The sequence below is a fragment of the Terrapene carolina genome, unplaced genomic scaffold (assembly GCF_002925995.2).
Source record: "Terrapene carolina triunguis isolate 2854851 unplaced genomic scaffold, T_m_triunguis-2.0 Scaffold210, whole genome shotgun sequence".
Lineage (NCBI taxonomy): Eukaryota > Metazoa > Chordata > Testudines > Emydidae > Terrapene > Terrapene triunguis.
Window position 1 is genome coordinate 36,365,713 of NW_020664561.1, and position 23,968 is coordinate 36,389,680.

The 23,968-nt window shown below is 43.1% G+C and overlaps 1 protein-coding gene across 5 annotated transcripts in view; it reads left to right on the forward strand.

The window, feature by feature from the left end:
• The window catches only part of LOC113407191 (transforming growth factor beta receptor type 3-like), a 177,695-nt gene that overhangs the window by 5,707 nt on the left and 148,020 nt on the right, over positions 1-23,968 (forward strand). For 4 of the 5 annotated variants that reach the window (XM_026655334.2, XM_026655336.2, XM_026655331.2 and 1 more), the window contains exon 2: positions 20,747-20,926. In XM_026655334.2, coding sequence (XP_026511119.1) covers positions 20,866-20,926 — 61 coding nt within the window. In that variant the 5' untranslated portion in view covers positions 20,747-20,865. The remainder of the gene's footprint in view (positions 1-20,746; positions 20,927-23,968) is intronic. The other variant, XM_026655332.2, reaches the window with a different exon arrangement.

Below are 23,968 nucleotides of genomic sequence, written 5' to 3' on the forward strand. Positions count from 1 at the left end.
TAACTTAAGTAATACAGGTGACCCAAGTTAGTTTTTGTGTTGTTGTAACAGTACGTCACAAGATGGGGAGAAAATTCAACTGGGGGTGGGGGAACTCCCATTTTAAAAGGGTGCCTCTGTGACCTTGAAAAAGACTGGTTTAGATTCCAGGAGAATGGCTTATCTAAAGGTCATGAGCTGAAGCTGGTTAAATTTAGGACTAACATACATAGATTGTTTTTCTGTAGGCAAAGGGAGTGGTATCTGCAGACTGTGAAGTAATTTTTATGATGAGGAAAAGATGGAAATTCATTTAAAGCTTATGCTATATCTTCCTCTGCATGCATATGCATTTCCCAATGAAATCAGTGGGGTCTTTGTGTGCACCGGGGCAATAAAAACTTCTGTAATGTCCAACATTCTTACCATATACCATGTATTTGCTAAAAAAGCAGGGTTTTCTTGTCAAGAGCCAGGTAGGTAGACTAGGGGACTAAGGGCTTATCTACACTTGAAAGATGTTGCAGATTAACCCGAGTTACTTTGGGGGCTGGTCCACACTAACCCCCCACTTCGAACTAAGATACGCAACTTCAGCCACGTTATTCACGTAGCTGAAGTCGAACTATCTTAGTTCAAACTTACCGCGGGTCCACATGTGGCAGGCAGGCTCCCCCGTCGACTCCACGTACTCCTCTCACGGAGCAGGAGTACTGGCGTAGACGGTGAGCACTTCCGGGATCGATTTATCGCGTCTAGACAAGACGCGATAAATCGATCCCAGAAGATCGATTGCTTACCGCCGGACCCGGAGGGAAGTATAGACGTATCCTTACACATGGATGTAAGGAATTTTATCACAGAGTTCTTGTTGCGAATCATCTGGGGTTTTACCCTGTGATAAGAAACCCACTTTGGAAGCAGGTTTACTATTTGAGGTTTAATAAACTGTGAGATGAGTTTACCAGCAACAAAGAGGTCTGGCTGCATCCCCATCCTGAAACAACTGTTCTGCATCTGGAAATCCTCTCCCTGGTATCCTACACTGTTTTGCTGGCTACCTGGATTGGCCTATCTATTTTACCTGTGTGCTCTCTAGTGCTCCTGGGTCATCTTGACCAGATATTATTTCTCTGTTAAAATGTTGGCCACAGCCAGAAGAAGCACTATGTGACTACAACTTATGGCAAATTCACACATATCAAGTAAAAAACTGATTATCCAGCGGCCATGCCCTGTGCTTCTCATGGTCCTGTCGTAAGAATATTAGGGACGTAATAAGGTCTCTGGAAGAGCTTGTGTGGTCTGCAGCTACTATGAGTAGCTGGACCATATTTTTGACAGAGACGCCACCACTGAACCACAGCATATTATGGACTCCGTTGAGGATACCCTGGCAGATGCAGATCCAAAGGGATTTATCCTAAAATCCAGGATCTCATCAACCCACCGAATCCCAACTCAGACAATGCCAGAGACACAGAAGACCTCCTCTCAAAAAACAGAAGCAGAGGACCAACCTGAACCTTAGGTGGAAACCCAATTTGGGGAGGAGACCTCTTCCAGTAAGTGTGATGTGTTATATTACAATACAACTGTGCTGGGAGATTTAAACAACTTACCGTATATACTCGTTCATAAGCTGAATATTTTTGGTAAAAAAGTGATGCATCAAAGAGCGGGGGTCGGCTTATAAATGAGTCTACACCAAAATTTGATGATTTTAAACGCTGTGGAATCATTGAATTGAATATCTAATACGTTGCTGTTTTGTTTACCTGGAGCATCTGCAGGCATGGAGTCCCTCAGCTCCCTGTGGCCGCAGTTCGCCGTTCCCAGCCAGCGGGAGCTGCGGGAAGTGACGCGCCACTTCCCGCAGCTCCCGTTGGCTGGGAATGGCTGCCTGCAGACGCTCCAAGTAAACAAAACGTCCCAATCCACCAGCGGCTTACCCTGACGGGCCAGGAGCCAAAGTTTTCCAACCCCTGAAATATAGGGTTGGCTTACGAAAGGGTCATACAGTTTTTGCTATTTTTACCTATCTATTTTGGGGGGTCGGCTTATAAACGAACGGGCTAATGAACGAGTATATACGTTAGATACCGTCAGGATGCCACCATGTTGGGCTATCCTCCCTTCACCTCCTCAGCTTTTAATCTCCAGCATTCCCAATGTTCAAAATGGGGACTGTGCCAGAGAGTTTAAAAACTGTGTACTGTTTATTTCTCTGAAATATGCAAACATAGCCACCACTTCACTCAGTCTTAACAGGTCCCGCCCCCACAGCACTTACCATGGTGCTTATTGCTCCATCTCTCTCTCCTGTCAACAGCCCTCCCTTTTCTTCTGTTCAAGAGGGCACCATCATGTGGGTAAAAATGAGAGATTGAAAGGAAGGCACACTTCTTGTAGCAGCAGATACAGGAAAGAAAAAGCGCTACAAATGCTTTTCTGACTCTGTTTTATTAATGCCTGCCTTCCTTCAGCTTTGAGCAAACGGATGATTTACCTCAAAAGAACTCAACTCATGTTACATAGACATTTCAAAAAGGAAAGGGATTTTAAGGCATTCAAGCATGGCCCTCTTTGGGTTACTATGGAATTGTTTTTATTTTGTGCTTCATTTTATGCTGATCCTCGGTGTTCGAGAGAGAGAACGATAGTGCTCTGTTTTGGCATGCTGACTGCACAGCAGTGCAGCTTTCTCAGCATTGCTCGTATACCTTGCGGTTCCTTTCCACTTCTGCACAAGCTCTCAGAGCACCATCCTGGCAAGTAATAGTATGGCATGTTGTCCTGGTTTGCACATTGCTTTTTTTGAACAAAATCCTTTTCTGCCTTTTGGGAACATCCTTCAAGATAAAGACAGGCTACCAAGGTGTGCATGCAGTTACTAACCTGCATCTGCTGCTCTCCTTCACCCTCCCCAAACTCAATCCACAGCCTGCAGAGGTACATGTGCAACTAATGGCCTCTCCCTGCTGGCCCATCTTCCTCTCTGCCCTGCCACTGGCAGTCTGCATAGGTGCACGTGCAATTAGTAAACTTCCTTCCAGGTGACCCAACCCATCCTCCGACCACCCCTCATCACCACAGGCCCAGCAGTCCTACACAAACAGGGAAGAATGTCTGAAAACATCTTACCATCTCCAAGCTCACTGAAGACTGGGGAGAGTCTTTGGGAAAGGGATTCCAAAATCAGGAAAAAGCAACATTTTATCACTGTTGGCATAGAGAGTACAAATAGGACAATAACTCATTTTTCCCCTCTTTCCCTCCATAGCACCTAACACATTGGCATGACCATGGACAGGGGTACTATCAGTGAGTGAATATCTGTCCAATCTACATATGAAGAGAAAGAGGTCAAGGGTTGACATGGTTTACCAACCTCCGTGTGTGGACAGAGGAGTGGAGGGAAGGTTTCCTTAACCATGATAGAGGAGAAAAAGGACAGGGCACTGGCTAGTACTTCGCAGGCACAGTTGCTGAGGATCATGGAGAGGCAAACAACCCTAATGGAGAACATAGTGACATTATACTGAAGGACACCACCCCAACCTACCCGTGTTCTGCAGCCCTCTCCCTCAGAACTCTGTATGCCAGGATACACCCTTCACTTCAACTTCAAGGAACAGGCCCTCTCCTCAAAATTCCGTGCCACCAGATGACAAGGAGAACAGTGCATACTGGGAGAACCCCTTCACTCTCTTATTCACAGGACTCAGGCCCTTCTACCACTGTTCCACACCCCAAGATGCAGAGAACATTTCTGACCCACACTCCAAAACCTACACAAATCTGTGACCACAAAAGCACTAATTTGAATGCATGCTGAACTTTTTATTTTTTTACTCTTTTGCACTGGGTTTAACTTTGTACTCTTATGTATGTCCAATAACACTTTTTATTAAATAATGTTCAACTTGGTGTGGTTATTTAATTATTGAAAATGGCATGGCATTGTTTGAAAATTTCATGAGAGCCTTGCACAATAAGTAAAATACCCACCTGTGCTATAATAGACATCCCTGAAAGATAACTTCCTCACATGAAGCTTGTTAAGCTTTGTGGAGTGGTACAAGGATTTTAAAACCTGTGTATGATAAAAATCACGATAAAAGCCATACACAAAAGTACATACGTTTACAAGTTTGCCTAAGCCTCAAGAGCATAATGCATCCCTGACACTATCCCTGATCAGTTGTGGCATTTCATAGAGGCTGCCTCTCTGGTTGTTCAAAATGTTCAGCAAGTCTTCCCACCTTGTCCTCCCATCTTCTGGAAAGACTCTCTCATTCCTCCGACATACGTTCTGCAAACACAGACAGCAGCTATCACACGAGGCAGATGTTGCTCATCAACCACCAGCCTCAACATCAGGCACCTTCATCTACCTTACCATCTTCCAAATGCACACTCCACTGCCATTCTGCAGCTGCCCAGGGTATAGTTAAACGAGTCCTTTCAGCTATTCAAGTGTCCAGTTTCATAAGCAAGGGAAGCAGAGGGTAAATTCAGTCTCCCAGAGTGACTGGAGGAATGTCAACATCATCAGTGTCCACAGAGACAATAGGAGTAGAAGCTCCATTTCTCATTGCAGAAAACAGACCAGAATTTCTAAAGATCATGGTATCATTGACCTTTTCAGCCCAGCCCACATATTAGTGGTGAGCCTTCCACAGTGATCAACCAGACCAGGAGCACTGTGGAGAAACAGCTCTTTCTGTTGATGAAGTCCGAGGCCTGCTCGGGTCCGTGGGGTAAAGAATGGGCACATGAGTCCTTTTAATGGTCCTAGTACAATTTGGGAACTCCAGCTGTGGAAGTCCATTAGTAGCTTTGTAAGCATTGCCTAGCCATATTATCCGGGGGAACAGCACTTCCTTGATAGCAGGCCACAACTCCATTACAACTGCCCTAATGGTTGATCTACCAGCACCAAACTGGTTAGATACTTACTGGTAGAAATTAGGAGGTGGGGAGCTTCCAGATAACAATGGTCATGTGCTTCTCTACACTGAGGGGAACTCTCATGTAGTTGTTTCACAGTTGCAGCTCCAGGGTGAGCTCTGCATAGGTTTCTAAGAAGGTGGCCTTTGTCATCCTGAAGTTCAGCCACCATTGCTGGTCATGCCAGGCTGTATCACTATCCTGTCTCACCAGTCTATGCTTGTTGGCTGAGCCCATAAGCAGTGGTCTGCACTGTGGATTGAGAAAAATCCCAGAATGCACAGAGCCTACTGGCAGATCATTGCACTATGTGCTGTCTGCCTAGAATGCTGAGCACTTATTTTGAAACAATTCAGGGCCATGTAGAAGTACTGATCCCAAAGGAAGATAAGAACTGGGGATAACATGCATTGTGGATGCACTGCTCACAAAACAGCTTATCTGTGTTAAGTGATTCAGAACAACAAAACCCACATAACTTTCAAGTGTAGACATGCTCTGAATGTTTTAATCTTCCTTAAATTTACAGAAGCATTGCGGATATACTAGGGATACATTTGGTCCAATGTACTTGAGAACGATGGTAGTATCGTATTAACAATAGTCTTAAAATACTTTATTTTAGTTATGACAGGTTAGTCAAATTTTGTTATGATTTACAAAATTGCTCTTCTGAGTTCTTGAGAAGGCTTCTCTTTGGTATGACTGCTACAGTTGTTCACATGAAAAGGCCAAATCATCTCCCCCATATGCAGCTTGTACTATGTGCATAGGAAGTCTCCAGAGGTCAATAGGGATCAGTTCCTCTTAAGGGCCTTGAGCAGTGGTGGAGCCACAGTTGCTATAACTTGTTCTTTTTCCCCTACCACCTTCTTGAATAGGGAGATATACCCTGCATATCCCAATAGTCATAGATCCAGTGGCCTTGGTTCACCCGGACAAAAGTTCACTATGGTGCAAAGATCCCCTGCTGAGCCAGGCTCCATGGGTTATAAGGTTTGCATACAATTTGTGTAGGCTCATAGACTTCTTGCAGTCTTCCCACCCCATTCCCTCCGATCCTTGCACTCATAACTAATTACATGCTGTTTGGGGCTTTTTGCAGCCCATATGGATAAATGAGTTTTTAAAAATGTTCATTAAGCAATTGAAAATCTTCCTTTTTTCCTAAAAGGAAAAAAAAAAAAAAACCCAAGTGTTTTCACAAGTTATTGTCAGTCGAATTGAAATATATGGATTGTAAATTCAGAGTGGCATGTGCAGGTAATGCACAGAAATTTGCCAAATCCTCTTGCATACTGGTTTGAAACATGCCTTTATTTTCCTATGTTCATTTTTTAAGAACAAATATCTCACTTCAACTTAACTGTGCTTTTCTGCATAATAAATAGATTACAATGATTATCTGGCAGACAATTTGTGGGAGGATAGATGACGCCTACTCAAAGGGAAGCACCTTTTGACTCATTGTTTTACCAATGTTGCACTATAAGGTCTTCCCCACATATGTGGGAGAAGTTTCCTAACTCATAAATGTGCTTCTGAAGATTTAGAGACGGATTACTGACTGATGATTATCTTAATGGGATTTTTGCTTAGCAGCTTTAGGAAATAAACTGTTATGCGTTCTTTCTAAAGTATATATTTTAGTGAGTAAAATTCAGTAAATGCTGCTCTAGAGTGAAACTTTTATCTCTTATTGATCTTATAAACATTTTAATGCATCTTTTTGCCATTTTTTACATAACTGTTTCCTAATATTGTAACCCATTTATCATCACTTTTAACTTCCTGTTGCAAATGACCATGGGGAAGTTTGTTTGTAAAAACTTTGCCCACTTTTTCCCTGCCTGGGTGGGGGAGGGATAGCTCAGTGATTTGAGCATTGGCCTGCTAAATCCAGGGTTGTGAGTTCAATCCTTGAGGGTGCCATTTAGGGATCTGGGGCAAAAATCGGTGTGGGGCTTGGTCCTGCTTTGAGCAGGGGGTTGGACCAGATGGCCTCCTGAGGTCCCTTCCAATCCTGATATTCTGTGATTTGTGTGCAAACTTTCACACAAAGTAAAACAATCATTATTTTACTTCCTTAAGGGAACATGGCTCCTACCCCAGACTTAAATCCACCAAAGGTTAATGCAGTTTGTTTTCTGATAGGAAGTTCTCCCATTAGGACTTGTTTTAGATAATCTTTTGCTATGTATGAAAAAAATAATTGCATCAAGGATTTGTAAGAGAGTGCCTTCAATGAGATCTCTTACCTAGACAGGACCTGAGTGGAGGTAAGGTTCCATCCTGCTGTGACTCTGTTGCTATGACTGGCCATAAGAAGATGATGCCTTATCCAGGGTTACAGCAAAGGTTCTCCATACGTATGTTTGAGCGATTTATCATTTTGGCTTAGGTGTGCAGTTAGGGACTAAGCCAAATAAAACCAAGATTAATGGTATTTGTGTGAGGTAGTTGGCAAGCATTGTATTTGTAGAGAGTAAAATACTCTAATGCCAGGAAACTTATTCTGTTTCCAATTAGAAACCATAAAAATAAGGTGATTAGGCCAAAGAAACGTAACTTTTGAAGGGGAAAGGTTGCATAGACCCATTCCTTAGAGCCTGCTAATCTTTTTGATGGTTTCTAGGTCTGTCCTGCAGATCTCTGTGCTGTAGTTACTGTTTTGTTTTTTGTTTTTCTTAAGCATTTTTGAAAAATTTACCCTAAATTTGGAGCCTAAGTCCCATTTTCAAAAATGACTTAGGCTCCTATTGACTTGCAATGGAATTTGGCCTCCTAGGCTCTCACTGACTTTTAATGAGACTTAAGTTATTTTTGAAAATGGGACTTAAGGGCCTAAGTCACTTTTGATACTTTTGAAAATGTTACCCTCACTCTAATATGTCATCAGATGTTTTTGCTTCTCCTTCCACCCACTCCTATTACCTGAACTGTCAACAAGAAAACAGCTATACAACTTTGCTAATGCTACTACACGATAAGGGCAGAGATATTTTTTGTTAATGATTGTTCATAGGCTTTTCTGTTGCATTTATCACCATAACATCTGAGCATCTCACAGACTTGAAAAGAACTACTCTCACCACAACCCTGTGAGATAAGTTAATATGATATGTCTAGATCAGTGGTTCGCAAACTTGTTCCACCACTTGTGCGGGGAAAGCACCTGTCAAGCCAGGCTGGTGTGTTTACCTGCCGCATCCGCAAGTTCGGCCCATCGCGGCTCCCAGTGGCCGTGGTTCGCTGCTCCAGGCCAATGGGAGCTGCTGGAAGTGGTGTGGGCCGAGGGACGTACTGGCTGCCGCTTCCAGCAGCTCCCATTGGCCTGGAGCAGCGAACCACGGCCACTGGGAGCCGCGATGGGCCGAACTTGCGGATGCAGCAGGTAAACAAACCGGCCCGGCCCGCCAGGGGCTTTCCCCGCACAAGCGGCGGAACAAGTTGGGGAACCACTGGTCTAGATACTTATATGGCCTTATCACTGTAATGTCAGAATACCTATAATTATCCCCATTTGCAGATGGGAGAATTGAGTAACCCAGTTTTCCACACACAATCTGTGGCAGAGCTGTGATTAGATCAGTTGAGTCACAGTCTAGTACATTAGGCACAGACCATCACAAGATCTGTCTTGGTCTCCTTTAGAGCTGCTGTGATCCATGGTGTCACTGAAGGCTCCATGTCAAAGGAGAAAAGCTCTGATTTCGTACTTGCAACTACAGGTTATGTATGAGGTGTCTGCCACTGCTCCCTTTTTTTTTAATTTGTCTTTTTGTCAAATTCTATAGTCCGTGCCATACACTCTCCCTTCCGTAGAGACTCCTGATGCACTTCCATGATGCCCAGGAATTGATGCCTTATTGTAAAGAGAATTTTGCATGTTCTGTCCTGCTCCCCTTTGAGGAGACACTCTTGTACTCCTTCTGCTGAGAAGACTTTCTCATGTGTACTTCCACCTGAAGAGAGCCCCCTATGCCTGAATATAAGGAATTACCTCCATGTCCCCCTGATTCTCGTATAGAGACGTCTCAAGTGCTTGTTCCATTGTCCCTTAGTTCCCGTAACAAAGAAACCCTGCCTTTACCCTAGAAAGAGCTGCCCCCCCCCCAGCTCGCTCTGTAGGAAAAATCTCTAACCTACAAGAAGATGGTTTCTCTTCTCTTTTCTTCTAGTCTATTTTTTTGCATTCAGGCCCTATCCTGCAGTGGTGGTTCAGTCAAAACTCCCACAGTGTCTGGTTTAATGATTTGGCTTTTCTGATGTAAACTCACAACAATTAAAGTGAGTTGACAGCAAATCCTGTGTAGACTGAAGGGAAACTTGAGTGTAGATTGAGATTGAGAATGGCTGTCTCCGATCCTAGCCAGACCTTTGTGCCAAATGTGTGCAATATTCATGCTGTGGTGCACGTGATTTGCTGCTATCCGGGCCTTGCAAGCAAAAAGGGTGAAATTGTCTAATTCTTTCAGGGACCAATTGTGCATGTTTTGTAGCTTCCTGTAATTTGACAGAACACATTGTAAAACATTAGTGTACAAATAAACAAAATGTTAAAACAAAAGCAATCTGGAATAGAGGGGGCACAGTTTCTAAGTGGCATAAAGCCTCTTCCCTTGGCCCTGTTCCAGTTCCCATAGCCTTTAACTGTGACTTGTTGAAATGTCCCATTACAAGCACAGCAGCATATGAACTGCTAGGCATCAGAATAACTTTTTCCCTGGGCTTTTGATATGTCAGGATATTTAGTTTTATTATTCTCCTTATTCCCTGGAAATGAAACTGCTTTGGTGTTTATAAAGCAGAATCAGTCTCTTTAATAGTTTATGAATAAGTTACTGTTTAAGTTTTGCACAGTGGGACTTGCATGCATACCTTGGAAGTAGACATGAAAATGATTGATGTGCATTTTGAATCCCACAATAATATTTGCTAATACGGTTAGTCTGCCTTCCAGCCTGTCCATATGCAAATCATTCAGTATTAAGAGAATAAGTGTCATCAAGTTTTAAAAAAAGATGTATCTTGAAAAATGGATGTTTAATAGGATTGGGGTTATAATATTTCTCTTTCAAAAACCATGTTTCACTTTGTGTGTTGAATGCTTGTATAACTGTATCTAGCATCTAAATTGGGCTTGGGCATACCTGATTACAAACAATTGGCTTTTTATTTGCGCAGTGGAACACACATTTTTATTGTACAGAGAACCAATGGGAACATGGTTAAATAAGTAAAATGGATGCCATGTTTAAAACAAACAAAAAATGTGAAAGCTTTGGCCTTGAAGGGCTTTCTTGGATGTCCTAGAAACTTGGGTTTGCGTTGTTATGGCAAAACAACACGGACAAATCCTGCTTGCCTCTCCTGAGTAGTTCCCATTGAAGTCAATGATTAAGGTGAATAGGATTTGGCTCACATTCGTAACCAAAATGTTTATGAGCTCAGCTGTTGCAACACGATGGGAGAGTCTTGTGCGGTGGTATTTTACCTTTTGAGATTAACAACCTCTGCCTGTGAGCATGGAAGGGAGACAGCATGAAAGAAAACCTGTTGTGGTAAGGAAAAGAGGAAGTGGAAGCTATCCTTCAGCCAGTGAAGGAAAAGGCTACATGGGGAAGATGATAGAGGGGATGGATTTAAAGCAAAGACAGGACATACATATGAAGGGGAGGATATAATTAAAGAAACAGATTGACATTTGGGGAAAAGGCTTGGAGGAACAGAAATAAAAGGTAAAAGTAGAGCATTAAGGACCTGGTTGAACAATGAGTATGTCCAGCTCTCATGCAATGCAAGTCCAAAATAGGAAACAGAAGCACCCCAGAATTTTTCTGTGGCCTTATGTAGACATATTTATTACTGTGCTGGGCCTTAGAGAAAAAGGAGTAGTAGGGAGAAGTAGCTTAAAGAATTAGTAGAAGAAGAAGAAGAAATAGAAGAAAAGGAGATAGGAGTAAAGATGTAGGGAGAAAAGTTGGTAATGGGAATACGATGCAATAGTCATTTAGCTAAAAATACAGAAGTAGACCAAGTAAAAGTGTGCTTGGGTATTCAGTATGCAGAGCTTGGCAGTCTCTGTCGGTGAGAACAGGAAGCCTCCTATGAGAAAGACCTGTTTAAGTAAGGACATTATCTGAAGCAGGATGCTTTAACTTCTGAAAACCCTGAGCAAGTTTTAGTATTAAAACTGACTTTCTCACACAGTCTTTATGCTGACACAGAATATAGTTTTAAAGACTCTCCTGTGAGAAGACTGGAAGTTCTGGGGAAATTTGATTTTTAGATACTCAGAAAGAAAGAAATATGAAGCAAATGTAAAGGTAGAGAAATTGGTGAGATATTGTATGTGTTTTTACCACTTTGTTCTAGCAGGGTGGCATCAGATTCTCTCAGCTGTCTGCCATAGACTGTGCTAGCAGATAACAGATTCTTCAAGAGGTAGTGAGAGTTGTACTTTTGGCGGGAGGAGGATCTGAGATCTATCCCTGCTGTTACCATGTGATTCAGAACAGCCATAGTGTTCAGCATAGTGACAACCATCTAGGAACTTCATGGTTATGTTTTTTGTTTTTGTTTGGTTTTTTTTTACATTGTGTTTGCTGCTTGTATTGTTACATAGACTCAATTTTTCGTATATCAAAATACATAAGTTTACTGAATGTTTCTAAGATGCAAATTAAAACTCAGCAATTAATTCAGTCTCTCTGCCCCATAATAGTCTTCATCACTATATAGGTTTTTCCCTGAGCCTCTTTCTAGCTCAATTAACATGTAGAATAAATGTTTTTCTTGACTCGAATAGGTCATTTAGGAATATTGTTTTGTCCCCTTAAATCTGATTCCCATCTGTGGTCATTAGGCGTTTCTTCTTCATCATTAGGACCACAGGCCTTACTGCAAGAGACCTAAATTAAGGTGATCCTCTTGTCTTTGCCTTCTTGATTGAAAAATCCTCAGTGGACTGGGCTCTAGATGCTCTTCCTTGGCTCTCTTATAGCTGGAAGGTTGTCTCACATCTCTGGGATGGTGTGCATGAAATCCTCATAAGTAACACAAGATTTATTAAGAATAAGCAGAGACAATTGAATTCAAACAAGTAAACAGCATGCATGATGTATCTAGTTTTATACTCTGCTTAACTAATCTAGGTGTATTCCCTGTGTGTCATTTTAGGTTAAATAGCAATATTTTGCTTTTCTACAGTATGTTTTTTGTGTGTGGTCCCGTTGGTCTCTGAGACCCTTTTTGGCAGCCAGTGCTGGAGATGCAAATTCTGCTTTTGGATATTTCATGTCATCCTCTCTCTCTTCCTCACTAGGATCCTTCAGTTATCACAGTTTTGATTTGCCCTCCTGTGACCTTGCTCACAAAAGTAGTTATCCAGGTGTACCCTTGTGGGGATGAGTTGTACAGTTTAAGTTCCTGTTTTTCTGTACATTTTTCACATCTTAATTCAAAGCCGTCATCCCTCCCACTTAGTGGGCTGTCTGTTCTTTGTGCTGTGCTAACCACCAGACTTTCACATGTTAATTTTGCTGACAGTAGGTTTCAACCTGCAGCTGGAGTCCTTTATGTTTTGCGTTAGAGTTTAAACAGAAAGGACTCATTTTAAAATGATGATTTTCTCAATATTCATTCTGTTCTATAGCAAATATGGATTATTGACAAATAACACCAATCTGTCACAGACTTCCAAAAGGATTTGTGTATCCAAATCTCATTAAACATGCTGAACCAAATGCATCCCTGGTATAACTCCTTTCAAGTATTTCTCCATTTTATGATACCCTTTCATAAAATGTGTGTGCTAGATATTAATGTTATCCTTTCAGTTCCAGAAAATAGTGTTTCATTTTTTCATAAATATCTCCCAAGTTACCTCTTTGGTAGGCATCAGAGCTGTTTTTAACCAGGTTAAACTAGAAACACCTGGAAATCCATGTGACGGTGTAAAGTAGAAAAGCCTTCTGGTATTGTCAATTTGATGTCTTTTTGTATAGCTTCTTTTCTTCCCTTCCTCCTATTATTTTCATAAAGAGTTGTGAATGGTCTTAACCTATGTAACATACTCTGAAAGCTATTTATCACTAACATGTACGTAAAGATAATGCATTTGCAACATTGTCCTATATAACTTCTTCAATGTTTTAGATTGTTGTAATTTTTGAAGATGTATATTTCACTTCACCAGAGTGTAGCCTAGTGTATGCTTAGGTATTGGTATTTTTCATTTCAATACTGCCCTTAATTGTGCTGTTACACTCGGATTGCTTTAAATCAGTAATCTGTGTAGGTGAGAAATTGGGTATAGTTTAAATTGGGGGGGGGGGGGAGGGATAGCTCAGTGGTTTGAACACTGGCCTGCTAAACCTAGGGTTGTGAGTTCAATCCTTGAGGGGGCCACTTAGGGATCTGGGGCAAAAATCAGTACTTGGTCCTGCTAGTGAAGGCAGGGGGCTGGACTCGATGACCTTTCAAGGTCCCTTCCAGTTCTAGGAGATAGGATATCTCCATTAATAAATAAATAATAAATAAATAAATAAATTGGATTCCTGAAATTTGCAGTCAGGTTATCAGTTTAAGGCAGGGCCTATGAGTCGTTTCATATTAGCTCTCGGTTGCCCAGAATGTGTTGTACATAACCCTCCTTTATTTCTGTAAATCTGAGAAAGACACAAATTATTTTCTAACAAATCTTCAACTCTGAGAGCCCTTTCTTTGTGCAACTCAGACCGATTTAGCCTTAATGTCCAGAATTCATGCTCTGTGAGCTGGTGAGATCAAGCAGCAGAGTAGAGATCTAGGGCTTTCTGTTGGATACCCCTCAGCTCCAGTGGGTACCCAGAAATCTTTGTTGATCTGCAGGTTGGGGCAGAGGTACAACTTCTTGTCTCTTCATTGGGGAAAACTGTGTGCCTTCCCCTCCCCCCAAGAATGCCATGGAAACCGAATTAAAACTCGTTTGCACAAACCTACATTGGTAGTCTCTGTGATTAAAGGAAGGATGGGGCCTTAAATAATAAGGACCAATGTAGCTTTATCTCCTATCTCTTTCTGTACACACTAGTTCTGCATGGGTCTGTATATTTTAAAAATGTCATTGTTGGAGTATACACTTATGTTAATGAAAGAATGATCTAATCAATGCTTAGGAATTTCTTATTCAATGTATTATTGAATATGCTCTGTTTAGCTCTTCTGTTTCTAGTTTCTCTCTTTTCTGGTTTTCCTTTTGTTCATTGTTCATGAAGTGGCTATGTATAGCAAATTCAAGTTTCAGAGTGTTTATTCATAGACTATTTGCATATATGACATCTTGCAGCACATTTTGATGTTCTCTTATAACTAGCTTTGCCTAAAAACTTTGAATTTACTGTATATGATCATTTGTCTTTGCAACCACACTAAAAAGCTGAGTTAGAAACCAAATACTTTTATTCAACTGATTTAGCTTTCTCTGCATCCAGAGAAATAGCAGCAAATGGTTTCAGCTTCTCTCTGATTTCCAAGATGATGTTCAAGATCCGACATAAATTCTTCATGGCTTGCCTTTTGGCATTAAGCCCACTTGATATGGGTCCTTTGGTGGTCAAAATGGCTGTGGTGATTGTTCAACATGCTTGTCGACAATTTATTGTCTTTGATTAATAAAATCAAAAGGTTGGCCTTAACTTACCATGGAATTTAGGATCTCTCTTGGGTTTGAGGATTAATGTTATGACTGCTTCTTACACTGTATGTGGGGGATGAAACTGGAATTTAGTTTCAGGACCAGTAGCTTTTATAAGCTTTATAAAATTCTCTAGAGAAGCAGTCATCTTCTGGAGGTTTCCTTTCTTTAAGCTATTCATTGTCTCCACTACTGTATTCATCCTTCTCCAGAATTATTCTCCTGAATTGGCAATCCTCTATTTTTTTTAATTTTTGAGAAGGAATTAAGTTGCTCTGGGTTGTAGTTTTTAAGGAAGATCACTGGTAGGTTGGAATATTACAACCAACTTGTTTACACAATATTTCTGAGGATACAATTACATGTAGCATGCTGTTACTTCAGACATGCAACATACATGATGCATGAAGGCACCTCTTATCCCACAGTTAGGACAAAAAAAAAGCTTCTGTAATTAACAATGGCAGGAATAATATACCCATGCCAGAAATCTTACCTCCTTAAATATGATGGTTTCCTATAAACCATGCCAGCTCGGTGCCCTGAGATCAGCACTGATGCAGAGGGGGATGCAGCACTAAGGAAGAGCACTGATTTAGAGCTGGTTTTATAGTGGCCAAATCAGGCTCTAGATTGTCTCAGGGCCCTATGGGAAAGGAACCTTCTGTGAGCAGATGTACTTTGTTTTGTGCAGAAGGGGGTGGGGCAAATAGTCATAGCCCTGGTCTACACTACGAGTTTAGGTCGAATTTAGCAACATTAGATCGACTTAACCCTGCACCCATCCAAACGACGAAGCCGTTATTTTCGACTTAAAGGGCTGTTAAAATTGATTTCTGTACTCCTCCCCTGACGACGGGATTAGCGCTGAAATCGACCTTGCCGGGTTGAATTTGAGGTAGTGTGGACGCAATTCGACGGTATTGGTCTCCAGGAGCTATCCCAGAGTGCTCCATTGTGACCGCTCTGGACAGCGCTCTCAACACAGATGCACTGGCCAAGTAGACAGGAAAAGCCCCGCGAACTTTTGAATCTCATTTCCTGTTTGACCAGTGTGGCGATCTGCAGGTGAGTGCAGATCTCATCAGCAGAGGTGACCATGATGGAGTCCCAGAATTGCAAAAGAGCCCCAGCATGGACTGAACAGGAGGTACGGGATCTGATCGCTGTATGGGGAGACAAATCCGTCCTATCAGAACTCTGTTCAAAAAGACAAAATGCCCAAACATTTGAAAAAATCTCAAAGGGCATGAAAGACAGAGGCTATAACAGGGGCTCGCAGCAGTGCCGTGTGAAACTTAAGGAGCTGAGGCAAGCTTACCAAAAAACCAGAGAGACAAATGGCCGCTCTGGGTCAGAGCCCCAGACATGCAGCTTCTATGTTGAGCTGCATGCCATTCTAGGTGGTGCAGCCACCACTACCCCACCCCGGTGCTTTGACTCCGTCAATGGAGTAGCACGCAACAGGGATGCGGGTTTTGGGGATGAGGAAGATAGCTCATAGCAAGGAAGCGGAGAAACCGTTTCCTCCGACAGCCAGGAACTGTTTCTCACCCTGGACCTGGAGTCAGTACCCCCTGAACCCACCCAAGGCTGCCTCCTGGACCTGCCAGGTGGAGAAGGGACCTCTGGTGAGTGTACCTTTGTAAATATTATACATGGTTTAAAAGCAAGCGTGTTTAATGATTAATTTGCCCTGGCATTCGCGGCCAGTACAGCTACTGGAAAAGTCTACTAATGTGTCTGGGGATGGAGCGGGAATCCTCCAAGGACATCTCCGTAAAGCTCTCCTGGATGTACTCCCAAAGCCTTTGCAAAAGGTTTCTGGGGAGGGCAGCCTTATTCCGTCCTCCATGGTAGGACACTTTACCACGCCAGGCCAGTAGCACGTAGTCTGGAATCCTTGCATAACAAAGCATGGCAGCGTATGGTCCCGGTGTTGGCTGGCGTTCAAACAACATCCATTCTTTATCGCTCTGTGTTATCCTCAGGAGAGTGATATCATTCCTGGTCACCTGGTTGAAATAGGGTGATTTTATGAAGGGGACATTCAGAGGTGCCCATTCCTGCTGGGCTGTATGCCTGTGGCTGAACAGAAATGTTTCCCACTGTTAGCCACGTGGTGGGGGGAGGGGTGAAGCGATCATCCCAGAGAATTGGGGGTGTGTGTGGGGGGGGTTTAGTTGCGTTTGTGCTGCACATTAACCCGAAAACCGCAGCCCCTCCTCCTTTTAAATGGCCAACCCATTTTAAATGGCCAACCCAACGGCTGCTTTGGTATGGGAAATGAGGGTGCTGCTGTTTGAAACCATTCCCACATGTTATGAAGGTTAAAGAAGACAAAAGACTGTGTTTTATCATGGCTGCTTGCAAGCCAAATTCTGTTGCCTGGCCCTGTGTGAAAGATCTCTCACACCAAACCGGCACACCCTCGATAAGAGGCAAAATGCGACCTTGTACCGAAAGCACATGTGCTATGTAATGTTAACAGCAAGGTTTACTGTGAACAACTGTTTATTGTTCTCTGAAATGTCTTTTTAACTACCACTCTCCCTTTTTTTCCCTCCACCAGCTGCAAATGTTTCAATGCTCACACTATCTTCTCCTTCCCAGAGGCTAGCGAAGATTAGAAGGCGAAAAAAACGCACTCGCAATGAAATGTTCTCTGAGCTCATGCAGTCCTCCCATACTGAAAGAGCCCAGCAGAATGCGTGGAGGCAGACAATGTCAGAGTCTAGGAAAGCACAATCTGAACGCGAGGACAGGTGGTGGGCTGAAGATGATAGGTGGCGTCAGCTTGGTGACGGAAGGCAAGAGGCAATGCTGAGGCTACTGGAGGAACAAACTGATATGCTCTGGCGTATGGTTGAGGTTCAGGAAAGGCAGCTTGAGCACAGACTGCCGCTACAGCCCCTGTGTAACCAACTGCCCTCCTCCCCAAGTTCCATAGCCTCCTCACCCAGATGCCCAAGAACGCGGTGGGGGGGGGGGGGTCTCTGGGCATCCAACCACTCCACCCCACAGGACTGCCCAAGCAACAGAAAGCTGGCATTAATACGTTTTAAAGTGCAGTGTGGCCTTGTCCTTCCCTCCTCCCCCACCCCTCCCATGCTACTTTGGCAGTTATCCCCCTATTTGTGTGATGAATTAATAAAGAATGCATGAATGTGAAGCAACAATGACTTTATTGCCTCTGCAAGTGGTGATTGAAGGGGGGAGGGGAGGGTGGTTAGCTTACAGGGAAGTAGAGTGAACCAAGGTGTGGCTGGGGGTTCATCAAGGAGAAACAAACAGAACTTTCACACCGTAGCCTGGCCAGTCATGAAACTGGCTTTCAAAGCTTCTCTGATGCGCACTGTGCCCTCCTGTACTCTGCTAACTGCCCTGGTGTCTGGCTGCGCGTAATCAGCTGCCAGGCGATTTGCCTCAATCTCCTACCCCGCCATAAACCTCTCCCCCTTACTCTCACAGTTATTGTGGAGCGCACAGCAAGCGGTAATAACAATGGGAATATTGGTTTCACTGAGGTCTATCTGAGTCCGTAAACTGCGCCAGCGCGCTTTTAAATGTCCAAATGCACATTCTACCACCATTCTGCACTTGCTCGGCCTATAGTTGAACAGTTCCTGACTACTGTGCAGGGTGCCTGTGTACGGCTTCATGAGGCATGGCATTAAGGTGTAGGCTGGGTCCCCAAGGATAACTGTAGGCATTTCAACATCCCCAATGGTTATTTTCTGGTCTGGGAAGAAAGTCCCTTGCTGCAGCTTTTGAAACAGACTAGAGTTCCTGAAGATGCGAGCGTCATGTACCTTTCCCGGACATCCCACGTTGATGTTGGTGAAACGTCCCTTGTGATCCACCAGTGCTTGCAGCACCGTTGAAAAGTACCCCTTCTGGTTTATGTACTCGCTGGCTTGGTGCTCCGGTGCCAAGATAGGGATATGGTTCCGTCTATCGCCCCACCACAGTTAGGGAATCCCATTGCAGCAAAGCCATCCACTATGACCTGCACATTTCCCAGAGTCACTACCGTTGATAGCAGCAGCTCTTTGATTGTGTTGGCTACTTGGGTCACAGCAGCCGCCACAGTAGATTTGCCCACTCCAAATTGATGCCCGAGTGGCCGGTAGCTATCTGGCGTTGCAAGCTTCCACAGGGCTATTGCCACTCGCTTGTGAACTATGAGGGCTTCTCTCATCTTGGTATTCTTGTGCTTCAGGGCAGGGGAAAGCAACTCACAAAGTTCCATGAAAGTGCCCTTACGCATGTGAAAGCTTCGCAGCCACTGGGAATCGTCCCAGACATGCAACACTATGCGGTCCCACCAGTCTGTGCTTGTTTCCTGGGCCCAGAATCGGCGTTCCACGGCATGAACCTGCCCCATTAACACCATGATGTCCACATTGCTGGGGCCCGTACTTTGAGAGAAGTCTGTGTCCATGTCCTCATCGCTCTTGTCACCGCGCTACCATCGCCTCCTCGCCTGGTTTTGCTTTTGCAGGTTCTAGTTCCGCATATACTGCAGGATAATGCGTGTGGTGTTTACAGTGCTCATAATTGCGGCGGTGATCTGAGCGGGCTCCATGTTTGCTGTGCTATGGCGTCTGCGCTGAAAAAAGGCGCGAAACGATTGTCTGCTATTGCTCTGACAGAGGGAGGGGCGACTGACAACATGGCTTACAGGGTTGTCACACAGAATGGCCCCCTCAAGGATTGAACTCAAAACCCTGGGTTTAGCAGGCCAATACTCAAATCACCGAGCTATCCCTCCCCCCCACTATTCACGGAGGGAGGGAGCAAATGAATACAAACAAATCTGGTCTCTTTATTGTTTTGATCCACTCCATCTCTCTTATACATCTTAGGCTGGCAGCAGACGGTGCAGTACGACTGCTAGCCATCGTCGTCTCCCATTTATGTCCAGGCGTCCCCGACCAACCTCACCGAGGTCGGTTAAAAGAGCACCCAGGAGACGATGTCGGCTACCAGTCGTAATGCACCATCTGCTGCCAAAAGGCAATGAGCTGCTGCTATGTAGCAATGCAGTACCACGTCTGGCAGCACTCAGGAGATGTACGGTGAGCTGAGCGGGCTCCATGCTTGCCATGGTAACCCAGGAAAAAAGGCGAGAAACGATTTTTTGCCGTTGCTTTCACGGGGGGGGGGGGGGGGTGACGACATTTACCCAGAACCACCCGCGACAATGTTTTTGCCCCATCAGGCATTGGGAGCTCAACCCAGAATTCCAATAGGCGGCAGAGACTATGGGAACTGTGGGTTAGCTACCCACAGTGCAATGCTCCAAAAGTCGACGCTAGCCTCGGTACTGTGGACGCACTCCGCCGACTTAATGGTCTTAAGTGGGGACACACACAATCGACTGTATAAAATCGATTTCTAAAAAATCGACTTCTTTAAATTTGACCTAATTTCGTAGTGTAGACATACCCATAGATTCTAAGGCCAGAAGGGACTATTGTGACAGTCTAGACTGACCTCCAGTATAGCATAGGCCATAGAATTTACCCAAAATAATTTCTAGTGCATATATTTTAGAAAAATACCAATTTAGATTTAAAAATTGTCAGTGATGGAGAATCTACCATGAGCCCTGGTAAATTGTTCAAATGATTGACTCTCATTAATGTATGCCTTATTTCCCGTTTGAATTTGTTTACAGCCAGTGGAACTTCTGTTGCACTGTCTTTCTTCTCCTCCATTCTGTGGGACCCTGCAGAGGGGTCTCTTCAGTGTCATCTAGTGAGGGAAAAGGGTGGGAACTTAAGTATGAGGTTGTTGGGCCATGTGCTGCATTGTTTGCTTCTCAACAGCCCTGCAGTGATTAGAATACAGCTTTCAATACAGCTCTATTTGCTGTATTGGAACAGGACACCGCTGGTGTGATTTATTTTGGGAGGATGGACAAGATAGAAAAATGAAAGGGGAAAAGATTAGTTATGTGCTAAGTGTCCCTTTTGCTACTTAGGATATTCAGCAATGTAAAATATACTTGTGTAATTCTTCTTTAAGAAATATCTCTGTTTTGCTAGATATGATACAAAAAGATATAATTTTAAATAGATGACATTTCTATAAGACATATTTCTATTAAAATATTTTTTTCTCTCTCAGTAGATAATTAAAAGTCTGGAAGACTTGATTTCAAAGCATATACCACTGATTTCAAAGGAAGTACATCTACATGAAGAACTACAAAAGGAGTTGATTTGAGAAGACCCAGTGTTGCAAAAATGACTTCAAGTTGTGTGATTCCAGTGTTTGCTTTGATGATTTTGTGTTTAGCAGCTGCAGGTAGGTGGCATTATGTAAATTATGTGTTCATTGTGTGCATTTGGAATTATTGATCAAAAATAGATGTTCATGCTAGAAGAATTTAGGTCAGGTAAGACTTGTGTAGAATCTAATTGCAGATATGAAGCAATAATGTATGATTGTGATAGTACTTTCTGGTATGAGTGTTTGATGAGAAATAACTCTGCTTCTATAACGGAGCCCTCTTACTTATGGTTGCTGTTAGAATCTTTAAATTATTTTTAAATAGTTAGAATGAATGCCAGTGAATATTATTAGAAATCCTCAATAGATAAAATTTATAATTTTACTGATTTATTATGTCAGTGGCAATATTTATGGTAATCCCTATGACCAAGACTTGAAAAAATTGTCTTGTCCAGGGCCAGTCCAGTAGGAATCTGTGTGGGTGAGTGCCATCAACTTCTGCAGAATCTAAGCTTTCATTTAAAAAATAATTAAGTTTCTGGTCTTCTGGGTTTTGAAGAAATCCTTCCAAATGTGGACTAATTGTAAATGGTGCATCGATGTCTTCCTAAGTCTGCAGAGAGACAGCTCCAGTGCTGTTGCCACTGTTAGTGTGTGTGTCTTCATTGGTAGTTAACCTGGTTGATTGGCACCTGGGTCTGAGCAACCAGGTTAGCCTAGTGCAGTTGCAAGAATCCCCTCAGCAAAGCTCTACCTATGTTACTCTGTCCTCACTCTTTCTGCACTTGCCCGTATGTGTTTGGGGGCACATCCCATGGTCCTGTACTGTGATGATCTAGGTTTCTTTCCCAGCCAGTTGTGTCAATTGCAGGAGAACTGGTCATTGGGGGAATTATGAACTATCAACACTTGTCTGACTTTGTTTTTTTGCCTGTGTCCCGACTGCAAAATTTGCTGGTTCCAGACTGAGTTGAAACAGGCTCTAATTGACCCCCCTCATCCGTTTAAACTAGCCCTGGCTTAAAGCACCTCCTAATCTGGTTAGAGGTTTTTTTGTGGGGATGGTGGGGAGAGGTTGGACTAAAACCCAGTGAAGACATACCCTTATGAGAAGTGTGGATATGGCAGCTGTGCTCTCAGCGTGTCCATCTTTGCAGGTATCCCAGCATGAAAGGGCAGACGGTTAGTCACCTAGTACATGTATGGCAGGATTCTGCCAAAACGACCTTGTCACCCCAGCAGAGTGTTCTTGCCACTTGAAAAGAAGATTTGGTGTAAATACTGAGAATGAATTTATCTGTTGGTGGGATGGGGGAGGTTGGGGCCGATAAGCCAGTCAGGGCTTTGGTTAGGTTTGGAGTTGGCAGGCTCCCTAGGCTAGAATTTTGGGTTGGAACCAGTAAGTATCCCCAAGCTGGGGTTAGGGCTGGGACCAGTAAGGATCTTTGAGACTGTGTCTTTGTATGTTTTTACAATGCCTAGTAAATGGGGCCCCGGTTCTGGTTGAGACGTGTAGGCTCTCATAATACAAGTGAATTATAACATGAGGTGTGTGTGCGTGTGCATGTAGTATTAATTGGGGGTGAGGAGTTCAGTCATTTGGGATTTCTTGGGCCTGAAGATCCTGTGGGAGTGAGTATCTGACCAGCTCAAGACTGAGTAGGAGGGGCAAAGCTCAGGCACTAGTATATTTTCTGTCTGGGGAGTAGGTTTAATACTTGGGCTATTAGGTCCTGGGTAAATTTTTCAAGTCCTTTCTATAGGGTTGCTGGGGTTACATATGGACTTAATGTTTGCAGGATTAGGGCTGTACTTGATATGGAGAACACTGTTTATCTTAAAGGATGGTTGTAAAAACTTTTAATGGTGACTATTGTATTAAAGTTAGCATGAGTTATATAGACAAGGGAGATACATTCCCATTTATAGGAATTGGATCTGCTCCATCTTTTGTCACATGTAAATACTTTTCAACTAGTTTGTTATAACATCTCCTAAATGAAGCAATAAAAAGATCTGAAGGTTCAAGTCTCTATATAAACACACACACACATTTTCTGTGATACTCTGAAAAGTCCACTAAATTTAGGTATGTTTGTTAAAGTTGTCTCGCCTTAGTGAGGCACCCTTCACTTTGTGTTCTCCTCGTGTGCAAGAATATTATCCAAAACTGTTCACTGGGGAGTGGCAACCAGAGATGCAGCCAGTCAAAATGAGGTAGTGGGGAGACTGGAAAGATGACTTGTTTAAATTTGGGATGTCCTCATTGTGGAAAAGATTACCAACTTCGGAAGAGACATGTCTAAGCAATCAAGTACATTGCCATTTGGCTTCCTTTCATCAATTACATAGAAAATAATGCTGTTTCAAGAATGCCCTCAGACCTTGAGGGACTTCGTCCAGGGCTGACCTACACTGTAAGCATCCAGTCAGTACTAGTAACTCTGATTATTTAATAGTACTTGATGTTAAGGTTCTGCAATGAGCTTATTGTGTTGTAAGTAATCTTACACAATATGGGATGTGTCTGTCTGTGAGCGAGCATGTTTGCATGTGGAGATGAGGATATGAGTGCCAGCGTGGGATGGGAAAAGGATAACTGCTTAGTAGAGGAAATCATAACTGTTCTAAAAAGAAAGAAACCTACTTTTAAAAAAAGTGCCAGTATGTAAATCTGACTTGTTGATTTTTATTTCTTATTAATCGTATTTGCAGTTCCTTTTTATGTCTTCTGGTGAAGGGGCAATTTACTAATCCAAGCATAAGCTACACCTTAACACTGATATTAACGAAGAGCACTACATCAAATATAGTGATATCACACTCAGTATCATTATTAAAAAGTCATTCACGCCTCATGGGAACCTTGGAGTATCTGTCCAACTTGAAACTTCTTTGTCGATTTATTTTTTTCTTGTTTCTCTTTGCTGAAGATATTTTCATGAAAACAACATTGCTGTTGCTGGTCACTCAGAGCTTGATGCTTCCCTTCACTTGCACTGGCAGAAGGGAGCAAAAGTGGGTGAATCTGGAGTGGGAGAGTAGGTGGGCTAGAAATGGTTTTGTGGGATCTGTTTCCCTCTGTCAAGTTGTCCTGCAGTGGCTCAAGAGCAT